The 21199-nt window shown below is 41.9% G+C and overlaps 2 protein-coding genes across 2 annotated transcripts; one reads left to right on the top strand and one right to left on the bottom strand.

Moving 5' to 3' along the window:
• Nucleotides 1-542: 542 nt before the first annotated feature.
• On the top strand, nucleotides 543-6484 carry mmp25b (matrix metallopeptidase 25b; the record flags this gene model as incomplete). Its single annotated transcript, XM_079293911.1, has 10 exons — nucleotides 543-623; nucleotides 1801-1933; nucleotides 2052-2199; nucleotides 3130-3434; nucleotides 3566-3745; nucleotides 4697-4781; nucleotides 5041-5123; nucleotides 5258-5410; nucleotides 5604-5897; nucleotides 6237-6484. The coding sequence occupies 10 exons, from the start codon at nucleotides 543-545 to the stop codon at nucleotides 6482-6484; spliced, it is 1710 nt and encodes a 569-aa protein (XP_079150037.1).
• A 1750-nt stretch (nucleotides 6485-8234) lies between these two features.
• ca15b (carbonic anhydrase XVb) lies at nucleotides 8235-19567 on the bottom strand (the record flags this gene model as incomplete). The annotated part of the gene is made up of 21 exons (XM_079294039.1): nucleotides 8235-8815; nucleotides 8915-9081; nucleotides 9176-9254; nucleotides 9381-9476; nucleotides 9565-9713; nucleotides 10027-10197; nucleotides 10290-10316; nucleotides 10438-10510; nucleotides 10847-10863; nucleotides 10965-10998; nucleotides 14129-14292; nucleotides 15553-15652; nucleotides 15753-15901; nucleotides 16307-16483; nucleotides 16686-16791; nucleotides 17706-17869; nucleotides 18289-18355; nucleotides 18647-18736; nucleotides 18832-18983; nucleotides 19102-19278; nucleotides 19558-19567. 21 exons carry the CDS (start codon nucleotides 19565-19567, stop codon nucleotides 8645-8647), a joined length of 2340 nt encoding a protein of 779 aa, XP_079150165.1. The 3' UTR covers nucleotides 8235-8644.
• Nucleotides 19568-21199: the final 1632 nt, after the last annotated feature.

The raw sequence follows: 21199 nt of genomic DNA, 5'->3' as shown, positions 1-21199 counted from the left end.
AGACATCATGGGTAACCAATACAAATGGTATACCATTTATAATAGCAGAAGTAATAACAGCAGAAATAAATACTTGATTACAGCCATGGTATAGCATATTTGTATATGTAGAACCACATTCAGTCCTAAATTAATTAATTTAGAGATTGAAAAATGGAAACCAAATGGAAGAGAACTTCCTAATGTCATTTCATCTGCTCACATGCACCTGTAGCGACTCGCACCATGTGCTCCCTCTTCCGATCAGAGATATATACGATGCGCGCTGTTATGGGCGGATATTGAAAGCGGCAAACGACTCGCTCTGCTGTTGCGTGAGGGAGGGCAGAGCCAGAGAGAGCAGCCGATGATCGATCAGCCCAGCCCAGCCTAGTCCCAAGAGAGACTGGAGCTCCAACGCAGAAACAACGGTGAGCTTTGTTTGGGTTGGTTTTGGAGAGAGCTGGTGCAATTAGAAACAAGATATGTCTCTTTTACTCTCCAAATGATAAGTGTTGTGATAACAATGATGCGTTTATTTGATTTTTTTTGCAGGGAGTGGAATGGAGTTGGGTCGTATGCTGTTGATGCTTTTGACCTTAACGGGAAGCGCATCAGCGCTGATCGAGCAGTACAGAGCGGTGGTGAGTTCAATGTCTTCATTAGAGAGAGAAAAGAAACATGTAACTGTACTAAAACTCTTCAATGTGTGTGTGGCTGCCCATCGATTATTGAGGAATTATGTAAGTGAGCTTGTTTTGTGATTCAGCGTTGTATTTATATTTATCTATATGCCATATTTGATTTTGCTCAGTCTAATTCTTGGTGTGATTAGTCGACTTTGTTGATTTCACTTTATATTTTTAATTGTGGGTCATAGAAGCATTTTATATACTCTTTTCAATTTAAATATTTATTCATGAAGTTGGTAACATTTCAAACCATCAGCAGGCTTTTGAGAAAAATCCCTTTGCGTACCTTCCTGCATGTGTTATTGTATTCAATTGTGTACATGTGTGGGCCATACACATGTTTGTATCTATTAATATGAGAATCAGGGTGTCACGATGTGGCAGAGAGACATGGTGCACATGGAGGCATCCTCCATATGAATCCTGAGGTTTAAAAAAGCATGAAGAAAAGGCATCATATCCATATTTTGTGGTGTATTTTAACAATGTTACACTTATTGTCAGGTAAAAGGTTTGAAAGGCAACACGATTTAGAAATCTGCGAGCTTCCTTTGTCCAGTTCACTCAAACACTTCCTCAAAAACGACATACAAACGTCTTATTGTTGTGCAACTTTGCATGTCGTGTGTAAGAAAAAAGTAAAGTTTAACTCCTGCCACCATGAAAGTCATCATGTTTGGTCCACATTCTGTGTGATGCTGCTGTTTTTTTGGGCAGCAGATGCATGAAAATCTGTTTTGATCGAGATACGCGATTAGCGTGAAACATTTCACACCATATTCGTCACCATATGCCAATTGCCAAATGCACGCAGCCTTTATCCCATCAAATACCTCACTCAACAGATGATATTAAAAAAGGCTGACGCTCTCCATTGTGAGGATCTGATCTGTAGTAATAAATACCCTACATGACAGCATTTGCCAGTAATCTTAATGTTGACTGGTGTTAAGACATGGATTTTAGTGTTGCTGTTGATTAGGTGTGTTTTAATGGTGCTTTACTTGAGAAGTTATTTACCACCAAAGGAAATGAATGTGTTATATCTTTATGACCCAACATCCTGTGCTGTGCTCATAATTTTAATAAAAATCACAAATGACCAAATTTGTTCTGGTTTTCTGTGCAGGATTGGCTGAGCAGGTATGGCTACCTTCCTCCTCCCGACCCGCGCACGAGTAAACTGCAGACCAAAGAGGGGGTTGAGAAAGCCATTCGTCTCATGCAGAGATTTGGCGGGGTCCAGGAAACCGGGGTTCTCGGTAACAACCTCTAAACATGGATCTATCAGGACAATATATGATGTGTATATGAGATTTCACATATCTGGGGTGTAATCTGCCTTTTAGTTTCAGCATGCGTGACAAACTTCTCTTCCAGACAAAGAAACCATCAAACTCATGTCTACGCCTCGATGCTCTCTCCCTGATTTTGTTGGCAATGAGGACATGCTGAGGAGGAGGAGGAGGAGGAGGAAGAGATACGCCCTGTCAGGCCTTAAGTGGCACAAGACAGACATCACGTGGAGGTGTGTTCCCTGTCATGTTGCTTTGTGGTTTCATGTCATCCCTGTATGAATCACAGAGCTTTGTGTGGCATCCACAAGTGAGTTTGGTGTTTGTTACATTTATTAAAAAGTTACAGCCGCCATTTTGAATGCCAAACAAGATTTTAATTATAACAAAGTATGTTATGTTTTAAAGCCAACTACCGGTATATTAGGATTAAGGATACCTAAATAGAGGAAGTTAGGTTTTTTGGGGAAGTCTTTTGTTTTCGTCCATAGTCCCACAACCGTATCAATATAGCCTTTTGACATAAAACACATTAGCAGAAGAAATACAAGGTGATATAAAAATACATATTTTAATCGTGAAATAAAATAAGGCTGGTGGTATTCTACATTTTTCTTGTGTTTTTTGTTTTCGCTACGGACGAATACCCAATTTGTGCTGGAGTTTACAGCAACAGGACCTTACAGCAGCAGGAGGGTGTATGTGTGATTGATCTGTAATGAACTACGGGGCCCACGCTCATAGTAATGAAAGGAACATGCCACCAATGCCATTTAGTCATCGATGTGCTTTTGAACAACAATGCAGCTCTGTGGCACAAATACACAACAACAGATTTTGGCTACACAGGCTATACTGGTTGGTTTTGATCCTTTAAAATGGATTTGTTGACAATAATAACAAAAACGCAGAATATTGCCAGACCTATCCTTTAACTTTGTGTTAAGCAGCAAAAATAGGAACATTCTCAAAAACCGAACTGTCCCTTTAAGTTGCAGAAACGTTAACTTCTTTGAAAGACTCAATCTCGATGAACTTTGGAACAAAAACGAGAGCGTAAAACAAAACAAAAGTCTCACACACAATGCACCGTGAACAGATTCAGAGGTGAATTAAAACTGTCTACAACTTTGTTACAATATATAATCTATTCTTGTCTGCAGTGTCCACAGCTACCCTTCGCCCTCCCTCTCACCCGACCTGTCCAGCAGCAGCGTGGACGTGATCCTGACTCACGCCTTCAAAGCCTGGAGCGACGAGGCCCCCTTGAGTTTCCGGCGGCTGCCGAGTGACATCAGGGGGCCGGCAACTGGAGGGGACATCAGAGTGACTTTTGCCCGCTCGCTTCACGACGACGGGTACCCTTTTGACGGCCAGGGTGGCACCCTGGCCCACGCCTTCTTCCCTGGCAGGGATGCAGTGGCGGGTGACACACACTTTGATAATGATGAGATCTGGAGCAATGGAGGTATTTACTGATTGAAATCATGACGGATGGATTCATGATGAGAGAATAATAACAGAGAATAATAGCCAAAGAGCTCCCAAATCATGGTTGTTAATGTGATCCAGTAACACAGATTCTTCACACATCCTCAGGTCGCAGTGGCAGCACAGACTTGTTCACAGTTGCAGTGCACGAGTTCGGGCACTCGCTGGGCCTGTCCCATTCCTCGTCCGACCCGTCCATCATGAGGCCCTACTACCAGGGTCCTGTACAAGACATCCAGAACTACCGGCTGGCCCTGGACGACAAGCACGCCATCCAGCAGCTTTATGGTCAGTCACCAGTTGACCACAATCTGGATCCGAGTACAGAGTATCAGTATCTGTGATATTTACTGAACTTACAGTATGTGTTGATATGTGTTTTCCATGTCTGTGTGTGTATTTGTCAGATTTGAAATCTTAATATAAAGACAAACGTGTTGACTCTTAGCTTAGAATAGTTTACGGTTTATTCCGGAAATTCTACAGGATGTTGCTTCATGATATGCTTTTATTTTGGCTTATACAAGTACTGACATTCAATTGAACCCACAAGGAACATATTTGAAAAAAAGGAAGGAGTCAAAAGTAGGTTTGCAAGTTAATACAATGTGGAGAAGCAAGAATAAGAGTCTATAGTCGTGCTAGCGGCTCTGTGAAGCTGTACTTTGGCAACAATGGTTTGAGCTGAATGCCAACATCAGCACGTTTGTTTAGCATATTCTCCATCTTAGTTTAGCCTGTTAGCATGCTAAATTAGCACTAAACACAAAGAGCGGCTAAGGCGGATGTCATTAGTTATGTAGGTAGTCAACAAGGTCAGTCTGCTTCGTCCTTTGGGCACCATGAATATCTGAGTGTCACGCTGGCCTTTCATCCTGTTCATTATTTTCATATTCCTTGATTTATTCTTGTGTGAAATCCTCACTGTCCAGATAAATAGCACCATTGGTTGTTTGTGGCAGGTAGGTAGGCTATGGCCTTGTGATTTCCTACAAAAATGCAGGAAGTGGCCCTGAACTAGCTAATCCTTACTTGTTGACTGTGATGATTTGTACTATCAAGCACACACACAAACCGGATTTCAACTGTTCCCTTCCGTGTCTGAAAAAGAAAGCATCCTGTGTGTCAAACTTCCCCTGGCTACTGACAAGAATGTAGGTTGCTTGGACAATTTTTGCAGCGCTGTCATCAGCGTTCACCGCCTCTTCAACGTTGCCTGCTGTCACCATTCTGTTGTAGGTGTGAAGGACGGCGGACCACCAGGAGGTGGTGATCCTGACCTCCCACGCCTGCCCAGTCCACCTCCTCCAAGACCAACACAGCCGTGAGTAGAGCCAGAGGAAACCATCCCTTTACATGCATCCAGACAATAAGCACTTTTTGCATTTACACACCATATATCCTCTCAAATCACTCTGTTTACTCACGAAGGATGAGGAGTAATTTAAGACCAGTGGATGTCGATACAAGTCTTCCGATCGATTCTCCCTGTGACAGTGTTTGGTCGTGTTGCACCCTCTAGTGATTTTCTTATCAAACTACATCCTACAAAATATAATTTGAGTGAACTTTTTCTGTCCCAGTTCTGAACCCTCATTCAACGAGCGCTGTCAGGGAGGCTTTGATGCAGTGGCAAATATCAGGGGAGAGGTCTTCTTTTTCAAAGGTGAGAAGAAACCATGCAAATTCAGAATTAGCTGGTGTTTTAGTTTCATCGATACACTTGGTGAACCCCTCTTTCATAGTGTGTCTGTGCACAGCGAGGGACACGTGTCATGTTCCATCTCTTTTCTTGGAAAGGTGCACACTTCTGGAGAACTAAGCGAGACAGGTCTTTGGTGTCCCTCAAGCCGGCTCAGATCAAAAACTTCTGGAACGGCCTCCCGCCGGGAACGAATAAGGTGGATGCAGTGTACGAGAGAAAGAGTGACAGCAGCATCGTCTTCTTTATTGGTGAGAAGCAAAATCCTCTGGTCTTGTTGAATCAATTTTTTGAGCAAGAGAAAAATGTTTGTATGGTCCGTGTCGAACAAGAGCTTCATTAAACTAATAATGTCAAAATCCTAAAGACATTGCAATACCAACAGCCCTTGAATGACAAACCATTTATGACAAACGTCTTTCTGACTTTCCTTTGTCTGTTCAGGATCTCTGTACTGGGTCTTCAAGGACACGGACGCCATGAGTGGCTACCCTCGGCCCATCTCCGAATGGGGCATGAGGACAAAGAGCGGGGTGCTGGTGGACAGAGTGGAGGCAGCCTTCATCTGGGCCCACAACGGCAAGACCTACCTGTTCAACGGTGGGAGGTTTTGGAGGTTCGACGAGAGCCGTAAAGGCCAACGCGTGACCCGGCAGCCGGAGCCGGGCTACCCGCGGAACAACAGCCTCTGGGGAGGAGTGCCCACCCACATGGATGACATCATCAGCTGGGGAACAGGTAATCTTGTGTTCAGAGGCAACATGCATATGTGATGAGTTTCTGCCTCAAGTGCTGAATAAATAAACAAAACCAAGAGGGGTTTTTTTTAGGGGGATTGCATTTTGGTGTGGAAGGTATGAAGTACTAAAGCGATGGAAAAGAACTGATCATGACTATTGGACATTTGTAATCTTTAAATTTGTATTTAAAATTGTGCAAGAAGTATTCTTTCCTTAAAGGGACCCTGTGGAGTTTTTGACGACTCGTAGTGCTGATGTAGATGCAGGCTGATATTGTTTTCAATGTGCAATGCGAACAAAAAGGAATAAGTGTCACACTGCTGCTGCTGCACTTTAGGAGATGCCTACTTCTTCAAGGACAACCATTACTGGGTGCTGAAGAACGGAGGAATGAACCAAGAAGTCGTCACTCCTAAATCGATCGCAGTAGACTGGCTCAGATGTCCAACTCCTCCTGCAACCCCCACTCCTCGAATCCCAAAGGAGTGCAACTGTGAACTGAAGGGATCATCTTCATTTCTAAGAAGCAGCTGGATCCTACTGATCACTGTCCTATTGGTAATTCATGCCTTTATGAGAAAATAAGTAGTACTGACACTCTACATACTAGTGTCAGAAAAATGTTAAATATCTGCCTTAGCTTTGGCATTTGAGGCCTGTGTTACTGTAAATACTTTGCCTTATCAGAACGTATCGCTGACGCCTGAAAACAGTACATTTTGCGTCCTCCCTCTGTCCTGCTATAGAATATCCCCCTCCTTTTTCAAGAGTAAGTGTTGGATTACATGGAGCCTGTATAGGAGAATGAATGGAAATTCGACACGGCCAATCCAGCACTCCCGACCCTCCTAATGAGGTCTTACAAAACAACCTCATTCTTACAAAACCACCTCATGTTTGGACAGTAAACTGGCCACTCAAACACAAGTGCAATCGTCAATTTCTTTATCAGAGCTATTTTTTTTCGAGTATGTTTGAGCATGTACAGTACAATCAGAAATATGGTTAGTTAAACTCAGTGTGTTGTAGTTTGTTTTTTAAATTTGTTTTGTATTGTACATGTAAATGATTTTCACGCAATCAGGAAGAAAAATCGTCGTCTGTGTTGACAATCAAAGTGATGTTATTATTGCAACAGTTCTGCAAACAGAGACGTCGGCTCGCAGAGCAGTTGAATTCAATCAGTCGTTTACGTGGTTAGAGTTCAAAGCAGAGTGACGGCAACAGGTATTCAGTCTTTTTTTCTTGTATTTGATTATTTAATTTAGTCACTGGGGTCCTTTTGAGGTGGATTAATAAAGCGCTGCAGATGTAACAGTAAATCATTTCATCCTTAAAGGGACAGTTCACCCCATAAAAGATTTTTTTTTAAATCTATAACCTGTAGTGCTATATATCAATTGAGGTTATTTAGTGTAAATTGCCTAGTTGGAGATTTGGAGGCCATATTGTAGTTACTATAAAAGGTATGGAGTGTATGTTGCACTGTTGCTACAGGTCTGTATGAAAGAACTCAATGGGTCCATGTTTGAGTGACTATGAGCCAGTACCATGATTAAAATGTCAAGAGTTCTTGATATTACTTTGTGATGCGTTAATCATCCCTCGACCTTAGCTCCTTCAAAAGGCTGAGTTGTTGTGCACATATGAACAGTCTCCAGTGACGGTCCTGTGTGGAATGTCCTAGACCGCTGATTGGCATCGCCATTAGGAACGCCTCTCAGAAACACATTTCTTAGTGCCGTCAAGTCAGACAGTTACAGCAGGTCAGATATATAGTGGAGGAAAACTGATTATAGTCACTCATTTAGATGGCTGGATAGGCGTGAGAAGCAGTTATGATTTTACAGTCTGGCAAACAAATCTGAAAGTACAGCGATACACAAGTGAGAACTTGATTTTTAGCGTTTATTGTAGTTCCATGTTTTGATTAGTTACTTTGCGTCGAACTTTACGCTGGTATGGAAAATTGTGCATACATACTTCAAAGGCTTTCATCTTCAACACGGAACACTGTTAACAGATCTAGTCAACCATTGAATCTTTTGTTCAAGGCACATTGAAGTTATACAAGGTTTGTGCAGAGTTATTTACTCGATTCTTGAAGTGGGAGCTGTTCAGGTCAGCTGTCAGTGACTCAGGTATTTGGAGAACGCTAGAAGCAAAACACCCTCGCAGACGTCATTTCCAAGGAAGCAAAGTGGCAAAAAATGTAAGTATGACCTTTGAAGTGAAAGACACCAGTGTGATGTATACACATTATAGTCATAAATAATAGTCTTCATTCAATTGAGTGACATTTGAATATTTTATTACACCAAATGACAGAGGCGGTTTCATAAGTTAAGCTTGGCAACGTGCCTACATTTCATCTGCACTAATGAAGAAAAAAATGAAGGCAAATAAGTTTCCAATACAAAAGGAATATTAAAGTACAAAACTCCACTTAAAAATGAAATCATATTCTCTAAAATCTTTGGTACAGACTTGAGTTTTAACCATCTAGGCCAATACACATTGGCAGATTTGAATGCAACTAAATACACAGATTACATTGCTGCATTTCTAAACAAGTACTCCCACATCGACCCTGTAAACTCAGTGTAAATGCACCCCTTTCTCAGACACCTGACTGGAGCGTTGGCCCGTCGGAGACTTCATGAGGTGAAAAGGGTGCATCCTTGACGCAAACCAGTTTAACCAGCATTACCATAAATTGCTGACAAACCAGCCTTCGACGACTCTCTAAAGCCTTCCCAGAAGACTGCTCAGAGCCATCAGCCCCAGAGAGTAGCAGGTTTTGGCGGTAGAGCTAGTCTGCGAGACACTTTGTGCTGGCTGGATGCGTCTGAAGTTATTGATAATAACAGTTGATGTGGCGTTGGACACGTAGAGCGTTGTGCTGAAGAGGTCAATCTGGAAACACGATATTAAGCCAGTTACGTACGTGAAGCACCGTTAGAGCATTTGTGGGGATCGGCCATGCCAAGACACACCAAAAACAAAACAACTCACCAAATCTTTGCTGACTTGGACCTTGTCCTTGAACACAGTCCAAACCACAGCCTCATTGCAGGAGGGGGTGGTCAAGGAGCCAAGGTAGCGGTAATAACTGCTGCGATTCACCCCGGGTAGGAGATCATCCAGTGATATTCCAGCTGCACTCAATGAAACAGACTCACCTGAGGGCAGAAACACGATCACTGCAGGCACTGTAGCATTTTAGCCAAAAACATTAGATCAAATTTGCCACTACAAAAGCAACACTCTCCTTACCACTTTTTGTGATGTTGGCAAGGTAGGAGGTCAATTTTTTCCAGCTGGCAGGTTGGCCAGTGGCATCACCTGCCATTTCCTGAAAGGTGTGCAAATTAAAATCAGGCTGAATTGAAACTTAAGTTAAAGAAATGGCTAATACATGGTTTGAGACATGACTGAAGTATATTGGCATTACAAAAAACTGAAAAACGTATTTCCTCACCTCAATGAGGAAACCAAGAGCAGCAAGTCCTGTACTATCTGCAACAGCTAGAGTCGTGTTCCCATTAAAGGATGCCTTGCTGTTTACGATGTGAAGCTGGGAGAGTTAAATCAAGAAGAAATAATTAAATATTAATTCAGTGGCAAAACATATAGCTGAACATGAAAAGGGAACTGTGCGCTACCTCCATGGGATAACGCTTGCCATTCACAGAGTGCTCGGAGCCAGGGACAGAGGCACCATTACCCCAGTGCAAGTGGAACTGCAGGCTGTCATAGTCCTCGGACAGACCTCCTCCTGAAATCTTGATGTTGCTGTTGAAGTTGACTTTGACTGGAACATGGAAGAACGGACTATTAAAATCAAGAAACTTTAGAAAAAGTGGTTAATTGGCAAGCAGCTGTTGGGCAACTTGGAGGACAAATAGATAACACCAAGAATGTCAGCATGATCATTTCTGCGGTTACAATCCCGGCTACACCTCTGCTTTGCGACACTATGAGGGACATCTGACTCACAATAAGGCTGCATCGTTACTTCTGAAAACCCCAACAGGCAAATTCTTTAAAAGCGTATACACTTCCTTCAAATGCAATTAAAGGCATTAAGCACAACTGGTTTCTGGCCACACCACTCGACCGCCCACCTGTCTTCCCAGTGTTGGTGATGCTTTTCAATGCGGTGGTGATGTCGTAGTTGTCAAACTTGAATGCAGTCAGACTGGAGTCAGTTTGGGCAGAACCTGAGACGATGTCAATCGGTGACTGTCGGGTGCCATTGCAAAACCGCGTAGCAATGGTTGGCCAGGTAGAATCACCTACACATAGGAGCAAGGCTTTAAGTAGCTGAAGAGAAGCAACGGTTAAGATGTTAAGTGCGGCCAGTTTGAGATAAAGGGAGATCACTTACTGCAGCTTGGCTGATGATAACACCAGGCTGGGGGGGGGGGGGGGGGGGGATACATTAGTTACGCTGACAAACAATATACAAAGAGACAAACAGTTTATCCAAAAATAGTCAATATTGATTCAAGATGAAAATAAAAATGAATTCATACGGATTGTGTCCGAGGCACAGCGGGCGCTGGACACGAGGACGCACACAGTGAGGACAGCTCCAAGCCAATTCATCTAAAATAAGAAAAATTCAACAGAAAACAAATAAAGCACACATTAATTCATCGGCACGAAAAAGCATCTGTCGCCATGCAAATATTTAAGAGAAAATAAAATCAATTTAGTCCGTTTGAAATGCACGCAACAAGCCAAATACCAAGTCGCCAATTATGCACGCAATTTAACAACTGTTTCAAAATAATGAAATGATCATAAACTACTGCGGGATTTGAAAATGCTACTGCCTTGTGTAAAGCCGACAACAGAGACCACCAATCGTGCAGAAAAAAAGTCTCTTCAGACAATTGGACACAACTGATTTCAATTGAGATGCGCAGCAGCGAGTCCTACCTTTGAGTTTGACGCACCTGCACCTCGTCTGATAACAGCTGCGTCTCATCCTCCTTTTTATTCACTCAGTGAAGTTGCTCTGACACCGCCTCTAGTCAGAGCTATGTCTGTAGGATACCTCCCTGAGAGAATTCCCCGGGGTCTGTTTCGGACTAACAACGGGAAGTATACATATTGCTGTGATATTTAAACACATTGTTTATGGTAAAAGTATCAAAAAAAAATAGAAGACCTTTACAAGTCCTTATAAGCGTATTAACATAATTATGTGTTAATAAGACTATTTAAGATTCACTAATATCACCATAAACATGTTTGTTCGATTATAAAACATTTGCAAGCAGTTATATAATAATTAACCGTTCATATATTCTCATAATTGTTCATTACAACATTACAGTACATATTTATTGAGTTCAGCTTACCTATTATGTAATTGTTCAACTTTTTTGTGTTGCTTTGTTAAGATTAATACTTCATAATGCATTTATTAGCAGTTAACTGTGCTTTTTGCAGCATACCCATCTGGAATGAGCACTACGTGTTAAAGTTCATAAAATGTGAATAAAGAACTGTATATAAATACAATGTTTTAGTAATGAACAACACACGTTATGGTGACAGCACCTTTAGTTCCTGCTTAATCCCAGAGTATTGTCCCGTGGCTTTATTTTTCCTGGAACTTTTTGTTTGTGATTTGTTTCCGACAGACGTGTTTGGTCAAACCAAGAAGCAGAGACCACAGAAAGACTTCTACAAATTCAATTTAATGATCGTAATTCTTTTTTTTGTTTAGCCATGTGCTCTTTACCTAAAGCTCTGTACTCAACTCAACTTTACAGGCTGGGGAATCTCATCACTTGCCCGAGCAGTGACATGTTCCTGGTGCTCTGGCTTTGTCCATACTTTTTCAGATTTCATTTCTTCTTCCTTATCCGGCTGGTGATCTCACTACAGATTGTCTTCATATGACTGGTTGACCTGCGTACCGGGCCCCAGAATGTATTCTGTTTGAAACTCTCAATTGAGCATTTTTCCACAAAAAACAAATGTGGGAATGTGATGTACATTCTATGTTTTATATAAACAATGTGGCCACAAGCGTTTAAGAATCACTTATCAACTTTAATAATTAAAAACAAGTATTTCATTCAATGTCAGCAAGTGTTTGAAAAAGCTTGTTTACCTGTTTGTTATCTGAAAATAATGGGAAGGTTTAAACCTTCCCATTATGAAGGTTTAAACTCTCCTGCATGTTTTGACAGAGCAAAGCAAATCGGGATACTATTAAATCAAGTAGTAACCACTTCGATACAAATCAAAAGATGTGATCTTGATTATGAGATTATATAATTGCATACTACATCAATGAAAATCACCAATGAAACGGCACTTTCCAAGCAAGGCCGATAATGAGCTCAATATACTTCTTCACAGCAGTTCCGATTAGCTAATCGTCTCACAAGTGCAAGTTGTATGAAAAGGCGCAGAGACATGCCAGCAGTAGCAGCAGCATGATGGCAACAGGGGCACCGGATGCTGATTTGGTGGAGTAGATTCTCCTATTATGAAGAGACTGCGTAGGCCGATAGACGTTGTGATATCCTGCATGAGTCGGGAACATCGTCATCTGGTGGGAAAAAAAGACGGCCTATAATTTGACTTGTTGTAAAAGGCCGCCTCTTTCATTTAAATAACATTCTTGCACTAGTTATCCTGTTCGAGCAGTACAACCTGTTACACTAGTGAAGGCATCCGTGCGTAAACAATGTGCCTGGCGTGACAGGATGAACAGAAGAGACAACAGCCATCACAAAAGAAGCTTTGAAAAAAAAAAGATGCCATTTGAATGATGACAGCACATTTGGGTTATAGGTTACTTTCAAGCTGACAAAAGCATTGATCATGTGTGCATGGAAGTGTTTGTCATTCAGACAGTGTACTGTAAAATATTTTTGTATCCTTGAAAGTTTGTTATTTTCCAGGCGAAAAGTCTGGACGACTTTTTAAAAAGTCGTCCATTTGCCAAGTAGCAACGCCGTCGGCATCAACTATGAATGAATGAATTTTATTTATATAGCGTTTTTCACAGACAGTAGTATCACAAAGTGCTTAACAGAGCAGACATTTAAAAGCATAAAAAACACAATGTGACCCAAGGGTCAATAAATGATCTACACAGAGAAAATTAAAAAATTAAATAAAATAAAAAATAAAATAAAAATGTAAAACATATTTTAAGAGCAGGTCTAGGACATGGGTTTTTACTCAAACGCCAGCCTAAACAGGTGGGTTTTGAGCTGTTTTTTAAAAAGTATTCACAGTATCTGCGAGGCGTAGAGTTGCAGGCAGAGCATTCCAGAGCCTCGGGGCCACTGCCTCAAAGGCTCGGTCACCACGGGGCTTAAATCGTGTGCGTGGGACTGACAGAAGACCGAGAGCGTTTGACCTGAGAGTGCGGGCGGGTGAATAGGGGCGAAGTAGATCAGCTACATAAGCCGGAGCCTGACCGTGAAGTGCTCTGTATGAAGTGTATCCTAGATGCTACAGGAAGCCAGTGGCAAAGCAAAGCATGAGATCATAGTGTCAATATTATCAAGGGTGTTGCATCAGTGAAGTATTTTATTTTGAGTTGTCCAAAAACAGGGTGCAGCAATTCATTGTGGATAGATTAGCGGCCATCATTACCGTCAATCACAGTGACTGTAGTGGAGAACCAACGTTTGGGCACCAGGGCCAATTACTAATTATAAGATCACTTAAACCTGAAGAACCTCTTTAACCCTCATCCTACCAACTGGGGTTCCTTCGGACCCCACAGGTAACCTTCGTCATGTCTCGCATTTGTTCTGTCGTTCCAATTTTTCATGACTTTGTCAATCAATTCATTCCTCGGGGAGTCATATCGTTGTTTTCTGTTTTGATTAGTAACTGAAACTGTTTAAAGTTGAAATGTATTATTGAGATTTTCCCCCAACAACAGATATAACACTGGCATTTGTTAAGCACACGTTGAATCAGGATTCTGACACACTGCATCTCTGTATTATCTACCGCTACGCTCGGCGTAGTCGTTTTTCATCATCCTGTGATGTCGTGGAACAAACTGCTCTCTTCTAACCTCCAAGCAGGATAATATGCTCACTATTTTTTACAATCGTTATGGTGTTCATTACCCCGTTTGTTGATTGTACATAAAATCACCTCATATATACACCGGCAATTCTTATTGTGGCACACCACATTTAAATCTTCAGCACCAAGATGTTGAGAAGGACGTACCAGGTTTTGGTCCACCTTGACAGACTCTTTAAAGACTGTCCATACCACCGCTTCATGACATGAAGGGGTGGTTAAGGAGCCGTTGTAGCGGTAGTATTGAGCTCGGTTGACGTCGCCAAGCAAGTCATCGATGGAGATCGCATCCGTGACGTTACCTTCCGAGCCTGCATGGGAGCCAAAATGCACAAGACGTACTGCCACGTTTGTTTTGAAATGTATGCAATCAAAGCAGGTATTCACTCACTGATGTTATGAACAGCTGACATATAGCTGGTCAGTTTTTTCCAGGCCTCCATATCAGATGTGGGATGCGTCTACAGAGACAAACACGGTAAATGATGAGGAACATTTTGAATATAGCAGTAGCACAATCTGTTGCTTTAAGAAATCGACACCACTTGCCTCACGATGTCCTGAACTGCTGCTCTGGGCATTCGTCGCCTGAACAATAAACAGCACACAGAAGTGAGTCTGTTGCGTAAACAGCTTTTCTTAGTGTCAGATTTAGACTGCAGAGAAAAGAAAGGATGGTTCCCTACCCTAATATGCACTGTGAAAACTCTCCACCAATTATAGAACTGACCACAGGTGGTAGATTTTTATATTGTAACAAATATTCACGAGGTTTGCATTGGAACTTTCATGAACATAGCAGCCCCTTTAAATCGGTTTAAAATAGGATTATGACAAACCATTTCACAGTCTTTAAAAGTACTTCTTGTCATTTAGTTTCAAACATACAACTGTGGATGTATACGCATGAAACACTTAGCAATGGATGAGAGGTGGTGACATTCTTGTCAGTAAATAATGTCACCTGACGAGTGAGAGCCCAATTAGTTTGGCACCGTTTTCCAGCCTTCTCTTGTTTGCCAAGTGTCAAATGTGATAGAAAACATTTACGATGACAGCACTTGAAGGAACAGATTTTTACCAGCAGCAACAGTGACATCGTATTGTTTTTACCTTGTGACTGTGTGTGTGTGTCATCAAGGCCAAATGGAGGGCTGGAGACACCCAGTAGCAGGAAATACCACAGAAGCAATGGAATCTTTGCCAGTTGTTTATAGCTCTGTGTCTCTGCCTCGGGCCACATTCATCTTAAAACTCAGCCTTTATTTTGAACTCAGCTACATACCTGTAACGTGTTTTGACTGTATCTTGCACGGTTGTGATGCTATCGCAGTGACACAATCTGTCAACGGACAGACACACAGACATAAACACCTGGCTCATTACACATAACCTCTTCTGTGGCATTTCTCCCTACAGTAGGCGTCTCTCGGGCCATATTTTTTCCATATGCGTCGAAATCTTTGAAGTGTGTTCATACTAGAAATAGTAACAAATTACAAACACGTGTTGAGTGTGTGTAGTAATGCTTTGACTCACTACTGACTCATTACATAACTAGTCTAATGCACTCAATGTTACCTCAATAAGGAATCCCAGCACTGCCAAACCATTAGGAGTCTCTAGTGCCTCTTCCAGAGTTAAATCCTTCCTCTTGTTCACTATGTGCATCTGCACAATGACACAATGACGACATGTAGTATTACACTGGCAAAAACTAAATCGATTAGAAAGCCACGCCTTCACTGCAACAACAGAGGAGTTCAATTACCTCCATTGGGTATCTCTTGGAATCCACTTTGTGCTCTGAGCCATCAGACTTATCTGAGCCCCAATGGAAGTGGAACTGAAGGGTGGAGTAGACGTATCCCAAACCGCCCCCTGAGACCTCCACCATGTCCTCTTTCAACACACACTTCACTGAAAGATGAAAATTATTTTCATTATTGAATTATCGAATAAAATGCCCCCCCCCCCCCCCCCCCAAAAAAAAAATAGCCCCTGAAAATGTTCCAGACCCCAAAGTAATGCCTTCAAATTGCTTGTTTGGACCAACCACGTCTAAAACCCAAAATATATTAACTTGACTATGACATACATAAGGCAATTCACCGATTTGATTATTTAACAATTATTTAAATTGTTGTTGATGAATTATTGTGTTCGACGAATAGATTAATCGTTGCAGCACTTAAGCATGAGCCTTGTTTTGGGATTCTTGATTCAATGATTCTTGAAAATCATTGACAAGCTGATCTGTGTGTGTAAACGGATATATAAGTCTCCCTTTGAGTTGGAAACAGCCCATAATATGAGAGAACAAACCTGAGTGGCCTGTGTTAGTGATGTACATGATGGCATGTTTGTCGTCAAACTTTGTAAAATTGAAGGCGTCGAGATGCTCGTCCGACACAGTGTCACGAGTCTCGATGTTGATGGGTGACTGGCGCTCGCCGCCACATTTCGAGTGAGGCAGATTGAGCCAATGAGCCGGCCTGTACTCTGATGACAGATAGGAAAATCAAAGTGTAAAACTAAATCCTGTAACAGCATTATCACTTTGAACCTGTGGTCAGATTTGTACATACCACAGGGTTCCTCCTCATAGCACCATGAATGACCTAAAGAATAGAAGTCACATTTGAGAGGTCAACTCAGTCATGAACACGACTGGTCTATATGAGAGTGTGATTTCACAACTCACCGGGTGGTAAAGGAGTTGCAGGGGAAGCGAAGACGTGACGTCCGTGAAGAGGTTGTTCAGGCCGATACACATTGGCGAGTCCTGTCTTCATGGGAAACCGCTGAACCTACGAAACAAAAGAAATGTTTATTGTTTAACAGTGAAGTTATTGGCAAAAATAAGGCCGAGTTTTCCCCAGAGGCTCAAAAGGCTTTATACAACATTTTTTCACATACATGTGAAACATGGTACAGTTAATTAACTCAGACGCAAGTAATTAAATGACGTTCCACTGCAGAAATCAACTTAAAAACAGTCATTTTGTCTCACGGTCTACCCTTTGCACGTGTGTTACAGACTGGTATGCATAAAGTAGAGGTCACAGTCACGCACCTGCTGAACCACCTGACGCACAGGCAACATACAGAGACAGGTGCGCCGGTCTATCTTCCAACGCCTGATGGCTGTCAGGTAGATAAGAGAATGATCATTTGTCACTCTGCAACATACAACACATGGCTCAACTATCTGTACTAACCCACCGTCTCATCTTTTGTTGTTGGATTCAGCAGAAAGTAAAGCAATCCTGATGATCTAACATGATGATGAAAACAGCACACCATGTACCAGTATGTCCCGGCATCATGTTCTCTGGTGAGGTTCATTTTGTTTAACCGGTTCATGGGGAACAGCATGACATAGAAATGAATGAAATGTTGCTGGCAGGGAAGAAACCAACTTGCAACTTGATGCTGAGCAGGTAGTCTGCAGTGGCTTTTTCACAAAAAACAGCTGCTTTCTGCGGCCCCCTTCTATCAATAACAGTGAACCAAAACAGTGATGTTGCAGGCAGACCGCTAAACAACAGCTGCAGATTCAGGTAATATTCTCTCAAGGGTTCACACGGCCATCTGGTTACAAATTGGGGGACTTTTTGGGGCTTTTGCTGCTGTAACACTGCAAGTCCAAATACTGTTTGAAGGGCCCTTACGGTCCTCTCTGTGCTGAGGTGTAATAGGAGATTAACGAGGGTTAGCTCACCAGTTTTTTGTTGATGTTTATTGGCTCTTGAAAGAGTGTCCACACAACGGTTTCATTGCACAGAGGGGTGGTCAGGGAGCCCGTGTACCGATAGAACTTCGTGAGGTCTACATTTCCAATCAGGTCATCGATAGAAATGGTATGGTTCATATCAACCTCTGTGCCTGTGAAAAGATGTAAGAACTAGACTCAGGGTTCGACAGGATGCCAACATGTGCATGATCTGATGTCTGAGTCGCAAAGCACAATACGTCAGGTCACCCTGATATACATCACTGAATCATACGACACTTTATTTACGTCGTACTTTTCATACAAACATTTGTAGCGCCTCACACAATAAAACACATTAATCCTATAACATATAAGCAGGTGTTGAATAAAAATGCATGACGTCCTTCTTGTCACATTGTGCCACGTTGTGAATTGAATTAAAAGTAAATATACAAGATCATAAACAGTGTTCAGGACAACCGTGGAGGCGAGGAAAGGAATCGAGGATGTACAAACTGGTAAATGAGAACGGTCTTAGGTCTCCATCAGACCAATCTGCTGCAAGAATATTCGAGGGACAAACACCTACCTATGATGTTTGTCAGGTAAGACGTGAGCTCGCCCCATGGTCCCGACATATCTCCATCGTCTGTTGCCTTTAGGGAGAGGACATCAATTATACTTACATTATTTTGACAATGTGGGAATTAACTCCTTCGACGTGCATGCATTTGTTTATTTTTTTGTAAATATTATCTGGAGCAGTCCAGTCGTCAGCGGGTTGCTGGTGTTCAGTTGCAAATTTCATAATTGCAACTTCTTTCCAATGAGCAAGCTGAAATTCTGCAAAAACGTTAATATTCCAATGACGTTTTCAAGGCATTATTTTTAGTGAATGGTTAGCAATCAATAGTTTTCTTTGTAATGATTTGAAATACTGGACATACATTTATGAAAAACCCAAGAGCAGCAATTCCCTCTGAATCCTCCTTGGCGTCCTGCACGGAGAGGCCTTCCTTCACACTGACTATGTGCATCTACGAAAGAGTACATGGGTTGATAAGACAAAACAATGCAGTTTATAAAGAGGAGAGGCATGTTGCCTCAGGTGAAACGCCAACCCATACTGTACCTCCATGGGATATCTGTGCCCATCAATCATGTGCTCTGAACCTGGATGATATTCCGTACTGCCCCAGTGAAAGTGAAACTGAAGTGTAGAATAAGTTCCATTAAGTCCACCTCCACTCACTTCAACTTCATTTGCCTCCAATATGTATTTCACTACAGATGGAGAAGAGTGTTTATGTAGTTACAGTCTGTTTTTACAGAAGTTCAATACTGCATATAGTGTTCGATGCAAAACAGAGCAACGTTGTGTACTCGGTCTCAGTTTGTGTACCTGTGTGACCGTTGTTTATGACGGACTTGATGACGTGTTGAGAGGAGAAGTTGAGAAAGGTGAAGTTAAGCAGGCGATGGTCAGTCTTAACATCGCCGGTGACGATATTAACAGGAGACTGCCTTTTTTCTCCACAGGAAGCACCGGGGATGTCTGCCCACCTTTTGGGGGTGTGCTCTGTGAAAGTTATTAAACTATTGTAGACCGATAATGATTTTGATCCAAATTGTACCGTCGCATCTGTCTGTACTACTTACCACAGCCATGATAGCACCATTCACTTCCATCAGCTGAAACGGAGATATAGACAATGCACTGTGAAACAGGAGCCAGCTGATACAAAAGCATCAACGGTGGCTTCATCAGCATTATGTAATAAAATACTTCCCTGCCTGAGACATATTAATAATAATCAGTGGTGGTTACTCAAGTTAAATTGATAAAAAGATAGCCTACTTGTACCCATCGTTTATGCTACTTAGTGCTTCTACTCCACCACATTTCAGAGTGAAATGTACATTTCAGTTATGACAACTAAAGCTACTTTCGACATTATGATTTTACATAAACAAGTGTGAATTACATGTATGTACATCCACAGGTGAAGGCATTCTCACACCACTTCTCAAACACTCGTCCTCCGTGGCTTGATGATGATGTCACTTTCTGCTGCTACCAATGGGGCCTCCCACCACAGTGTACACTACAAACAGTTCACGAGGTTGGTCATGGTACGTGCATTTGTTTAGAAGTTATGCGCCTGTTTACTGTTGGTCAGTCTAACTGCCAAGCCTTAGTCATGAACACAAACCGTCGCACCACACTCTTGACCTCCATGACAACTTTTCGCCTCCGAAGACTAATACTTGGGTTACCAAAGGGTAGGAAAATATTTGTCGAAATAGGTCAAATGATCCAATATTAAACAAAAAAACAATTCGTAAAGTCAAAACCTGGGAGAAAGAGGTTTCATGTCAAGAAACGGGCTACACCTTCACCAGCTACAGGAGCAAAATGATGCTGATGTGTTGTTATGAAACATCAAATAATGTGGCACAAAGCCATTCAGTTATCGTTACTTTAAGTGCATCTTCACCCCCAGGTTTGAGCCTAACTCCGCCCTCTGTGTAATTTAGGAAAATGTTCAAAAGTGGGCAAGGAGCTGAGCGATGAAACCACACCCACTTCCATTTGTGGAAATCCTTGACACAGCAGACAAGTAGCTTGGAAAATAATGATGTGGTTCACTGACTTTGATGGATTTAAGATTCATCAGACCACAAATGAGACCATTATTACACCCTGTGGTCCCACCACCTCACGTGCCACCGCTGGGAGACTACTTTGCCGGGAGGAATGCAGATTCTCCTGGTTTCTTAATGTGCCGATAGCTTAATTTACGGTCCACAGTAAAGAGAGGACAAGCTTGTGCTGGGATTCTATTGCTACACAGTGAATACTAAAAAAGTGAAAACGATAGACGGTGTGGGGAGAGGCGAGCAGGAGGGCCTAAGTGGAGTGCTTTAACATTCTTTTATTTCATGATGTAGACTCAATCGCAGATTCGCATTGCAAGATTAGGGCAGATTTAAAACAGTAAATGGTGTTTTGAGCCATTTTCAACAGTGAAATGTAGATTTTAAAAAACAAATTGGTAAGAAATATCATTATTAACACTTGTATGTAGTTATTCTTTAAACTATGATGTTCTGAATTTGCAATGTAAAGATATAGTGGAAAAACATCTCCCCAGGCGGAGGATAAAGTCTCTCTCTGTGTGTAGTAATCCAGGCTTTTCTTTATTTACTGAGCTGAGCCCGCCGGGCGTGTCCTTTGCTAGCCGCTCTGCACTGCGTTCAGAGTTCCAGGACCACATTCCGAGGACTTTTTTTGTAGCTAAACGGACAGTGAACACAGTCATTTTATTAAAATAATGTAACATGATTAAAATGGTAAAATAATAAGTATTAACAAGAACTACAATTACACCTTACGCTTAGCAAAAATGAGGGTACCAAGCATGCGGCCCTATATATATATATCCCTCATATCCTAGATAAATTGCACATTGCCCTATAATCCTCAAACATTCTACATG

The sequence above is a fragment of the Melanostigma gelatinosum genome (assembly GCF_949748355.1).
Source record: "Melanostigma gelatinosum genome assembly, chromosome: 21".
Lineage (NCBI taxonomy): Eukaryota > Metazoa > Chordata > Actinopteri > Perciformes > Zoarcidae > Melanostigma > Melanostigma gelatinosum.
This window is presented reverse-complemented; position numbering and strand designations above follow the sequence as displayed.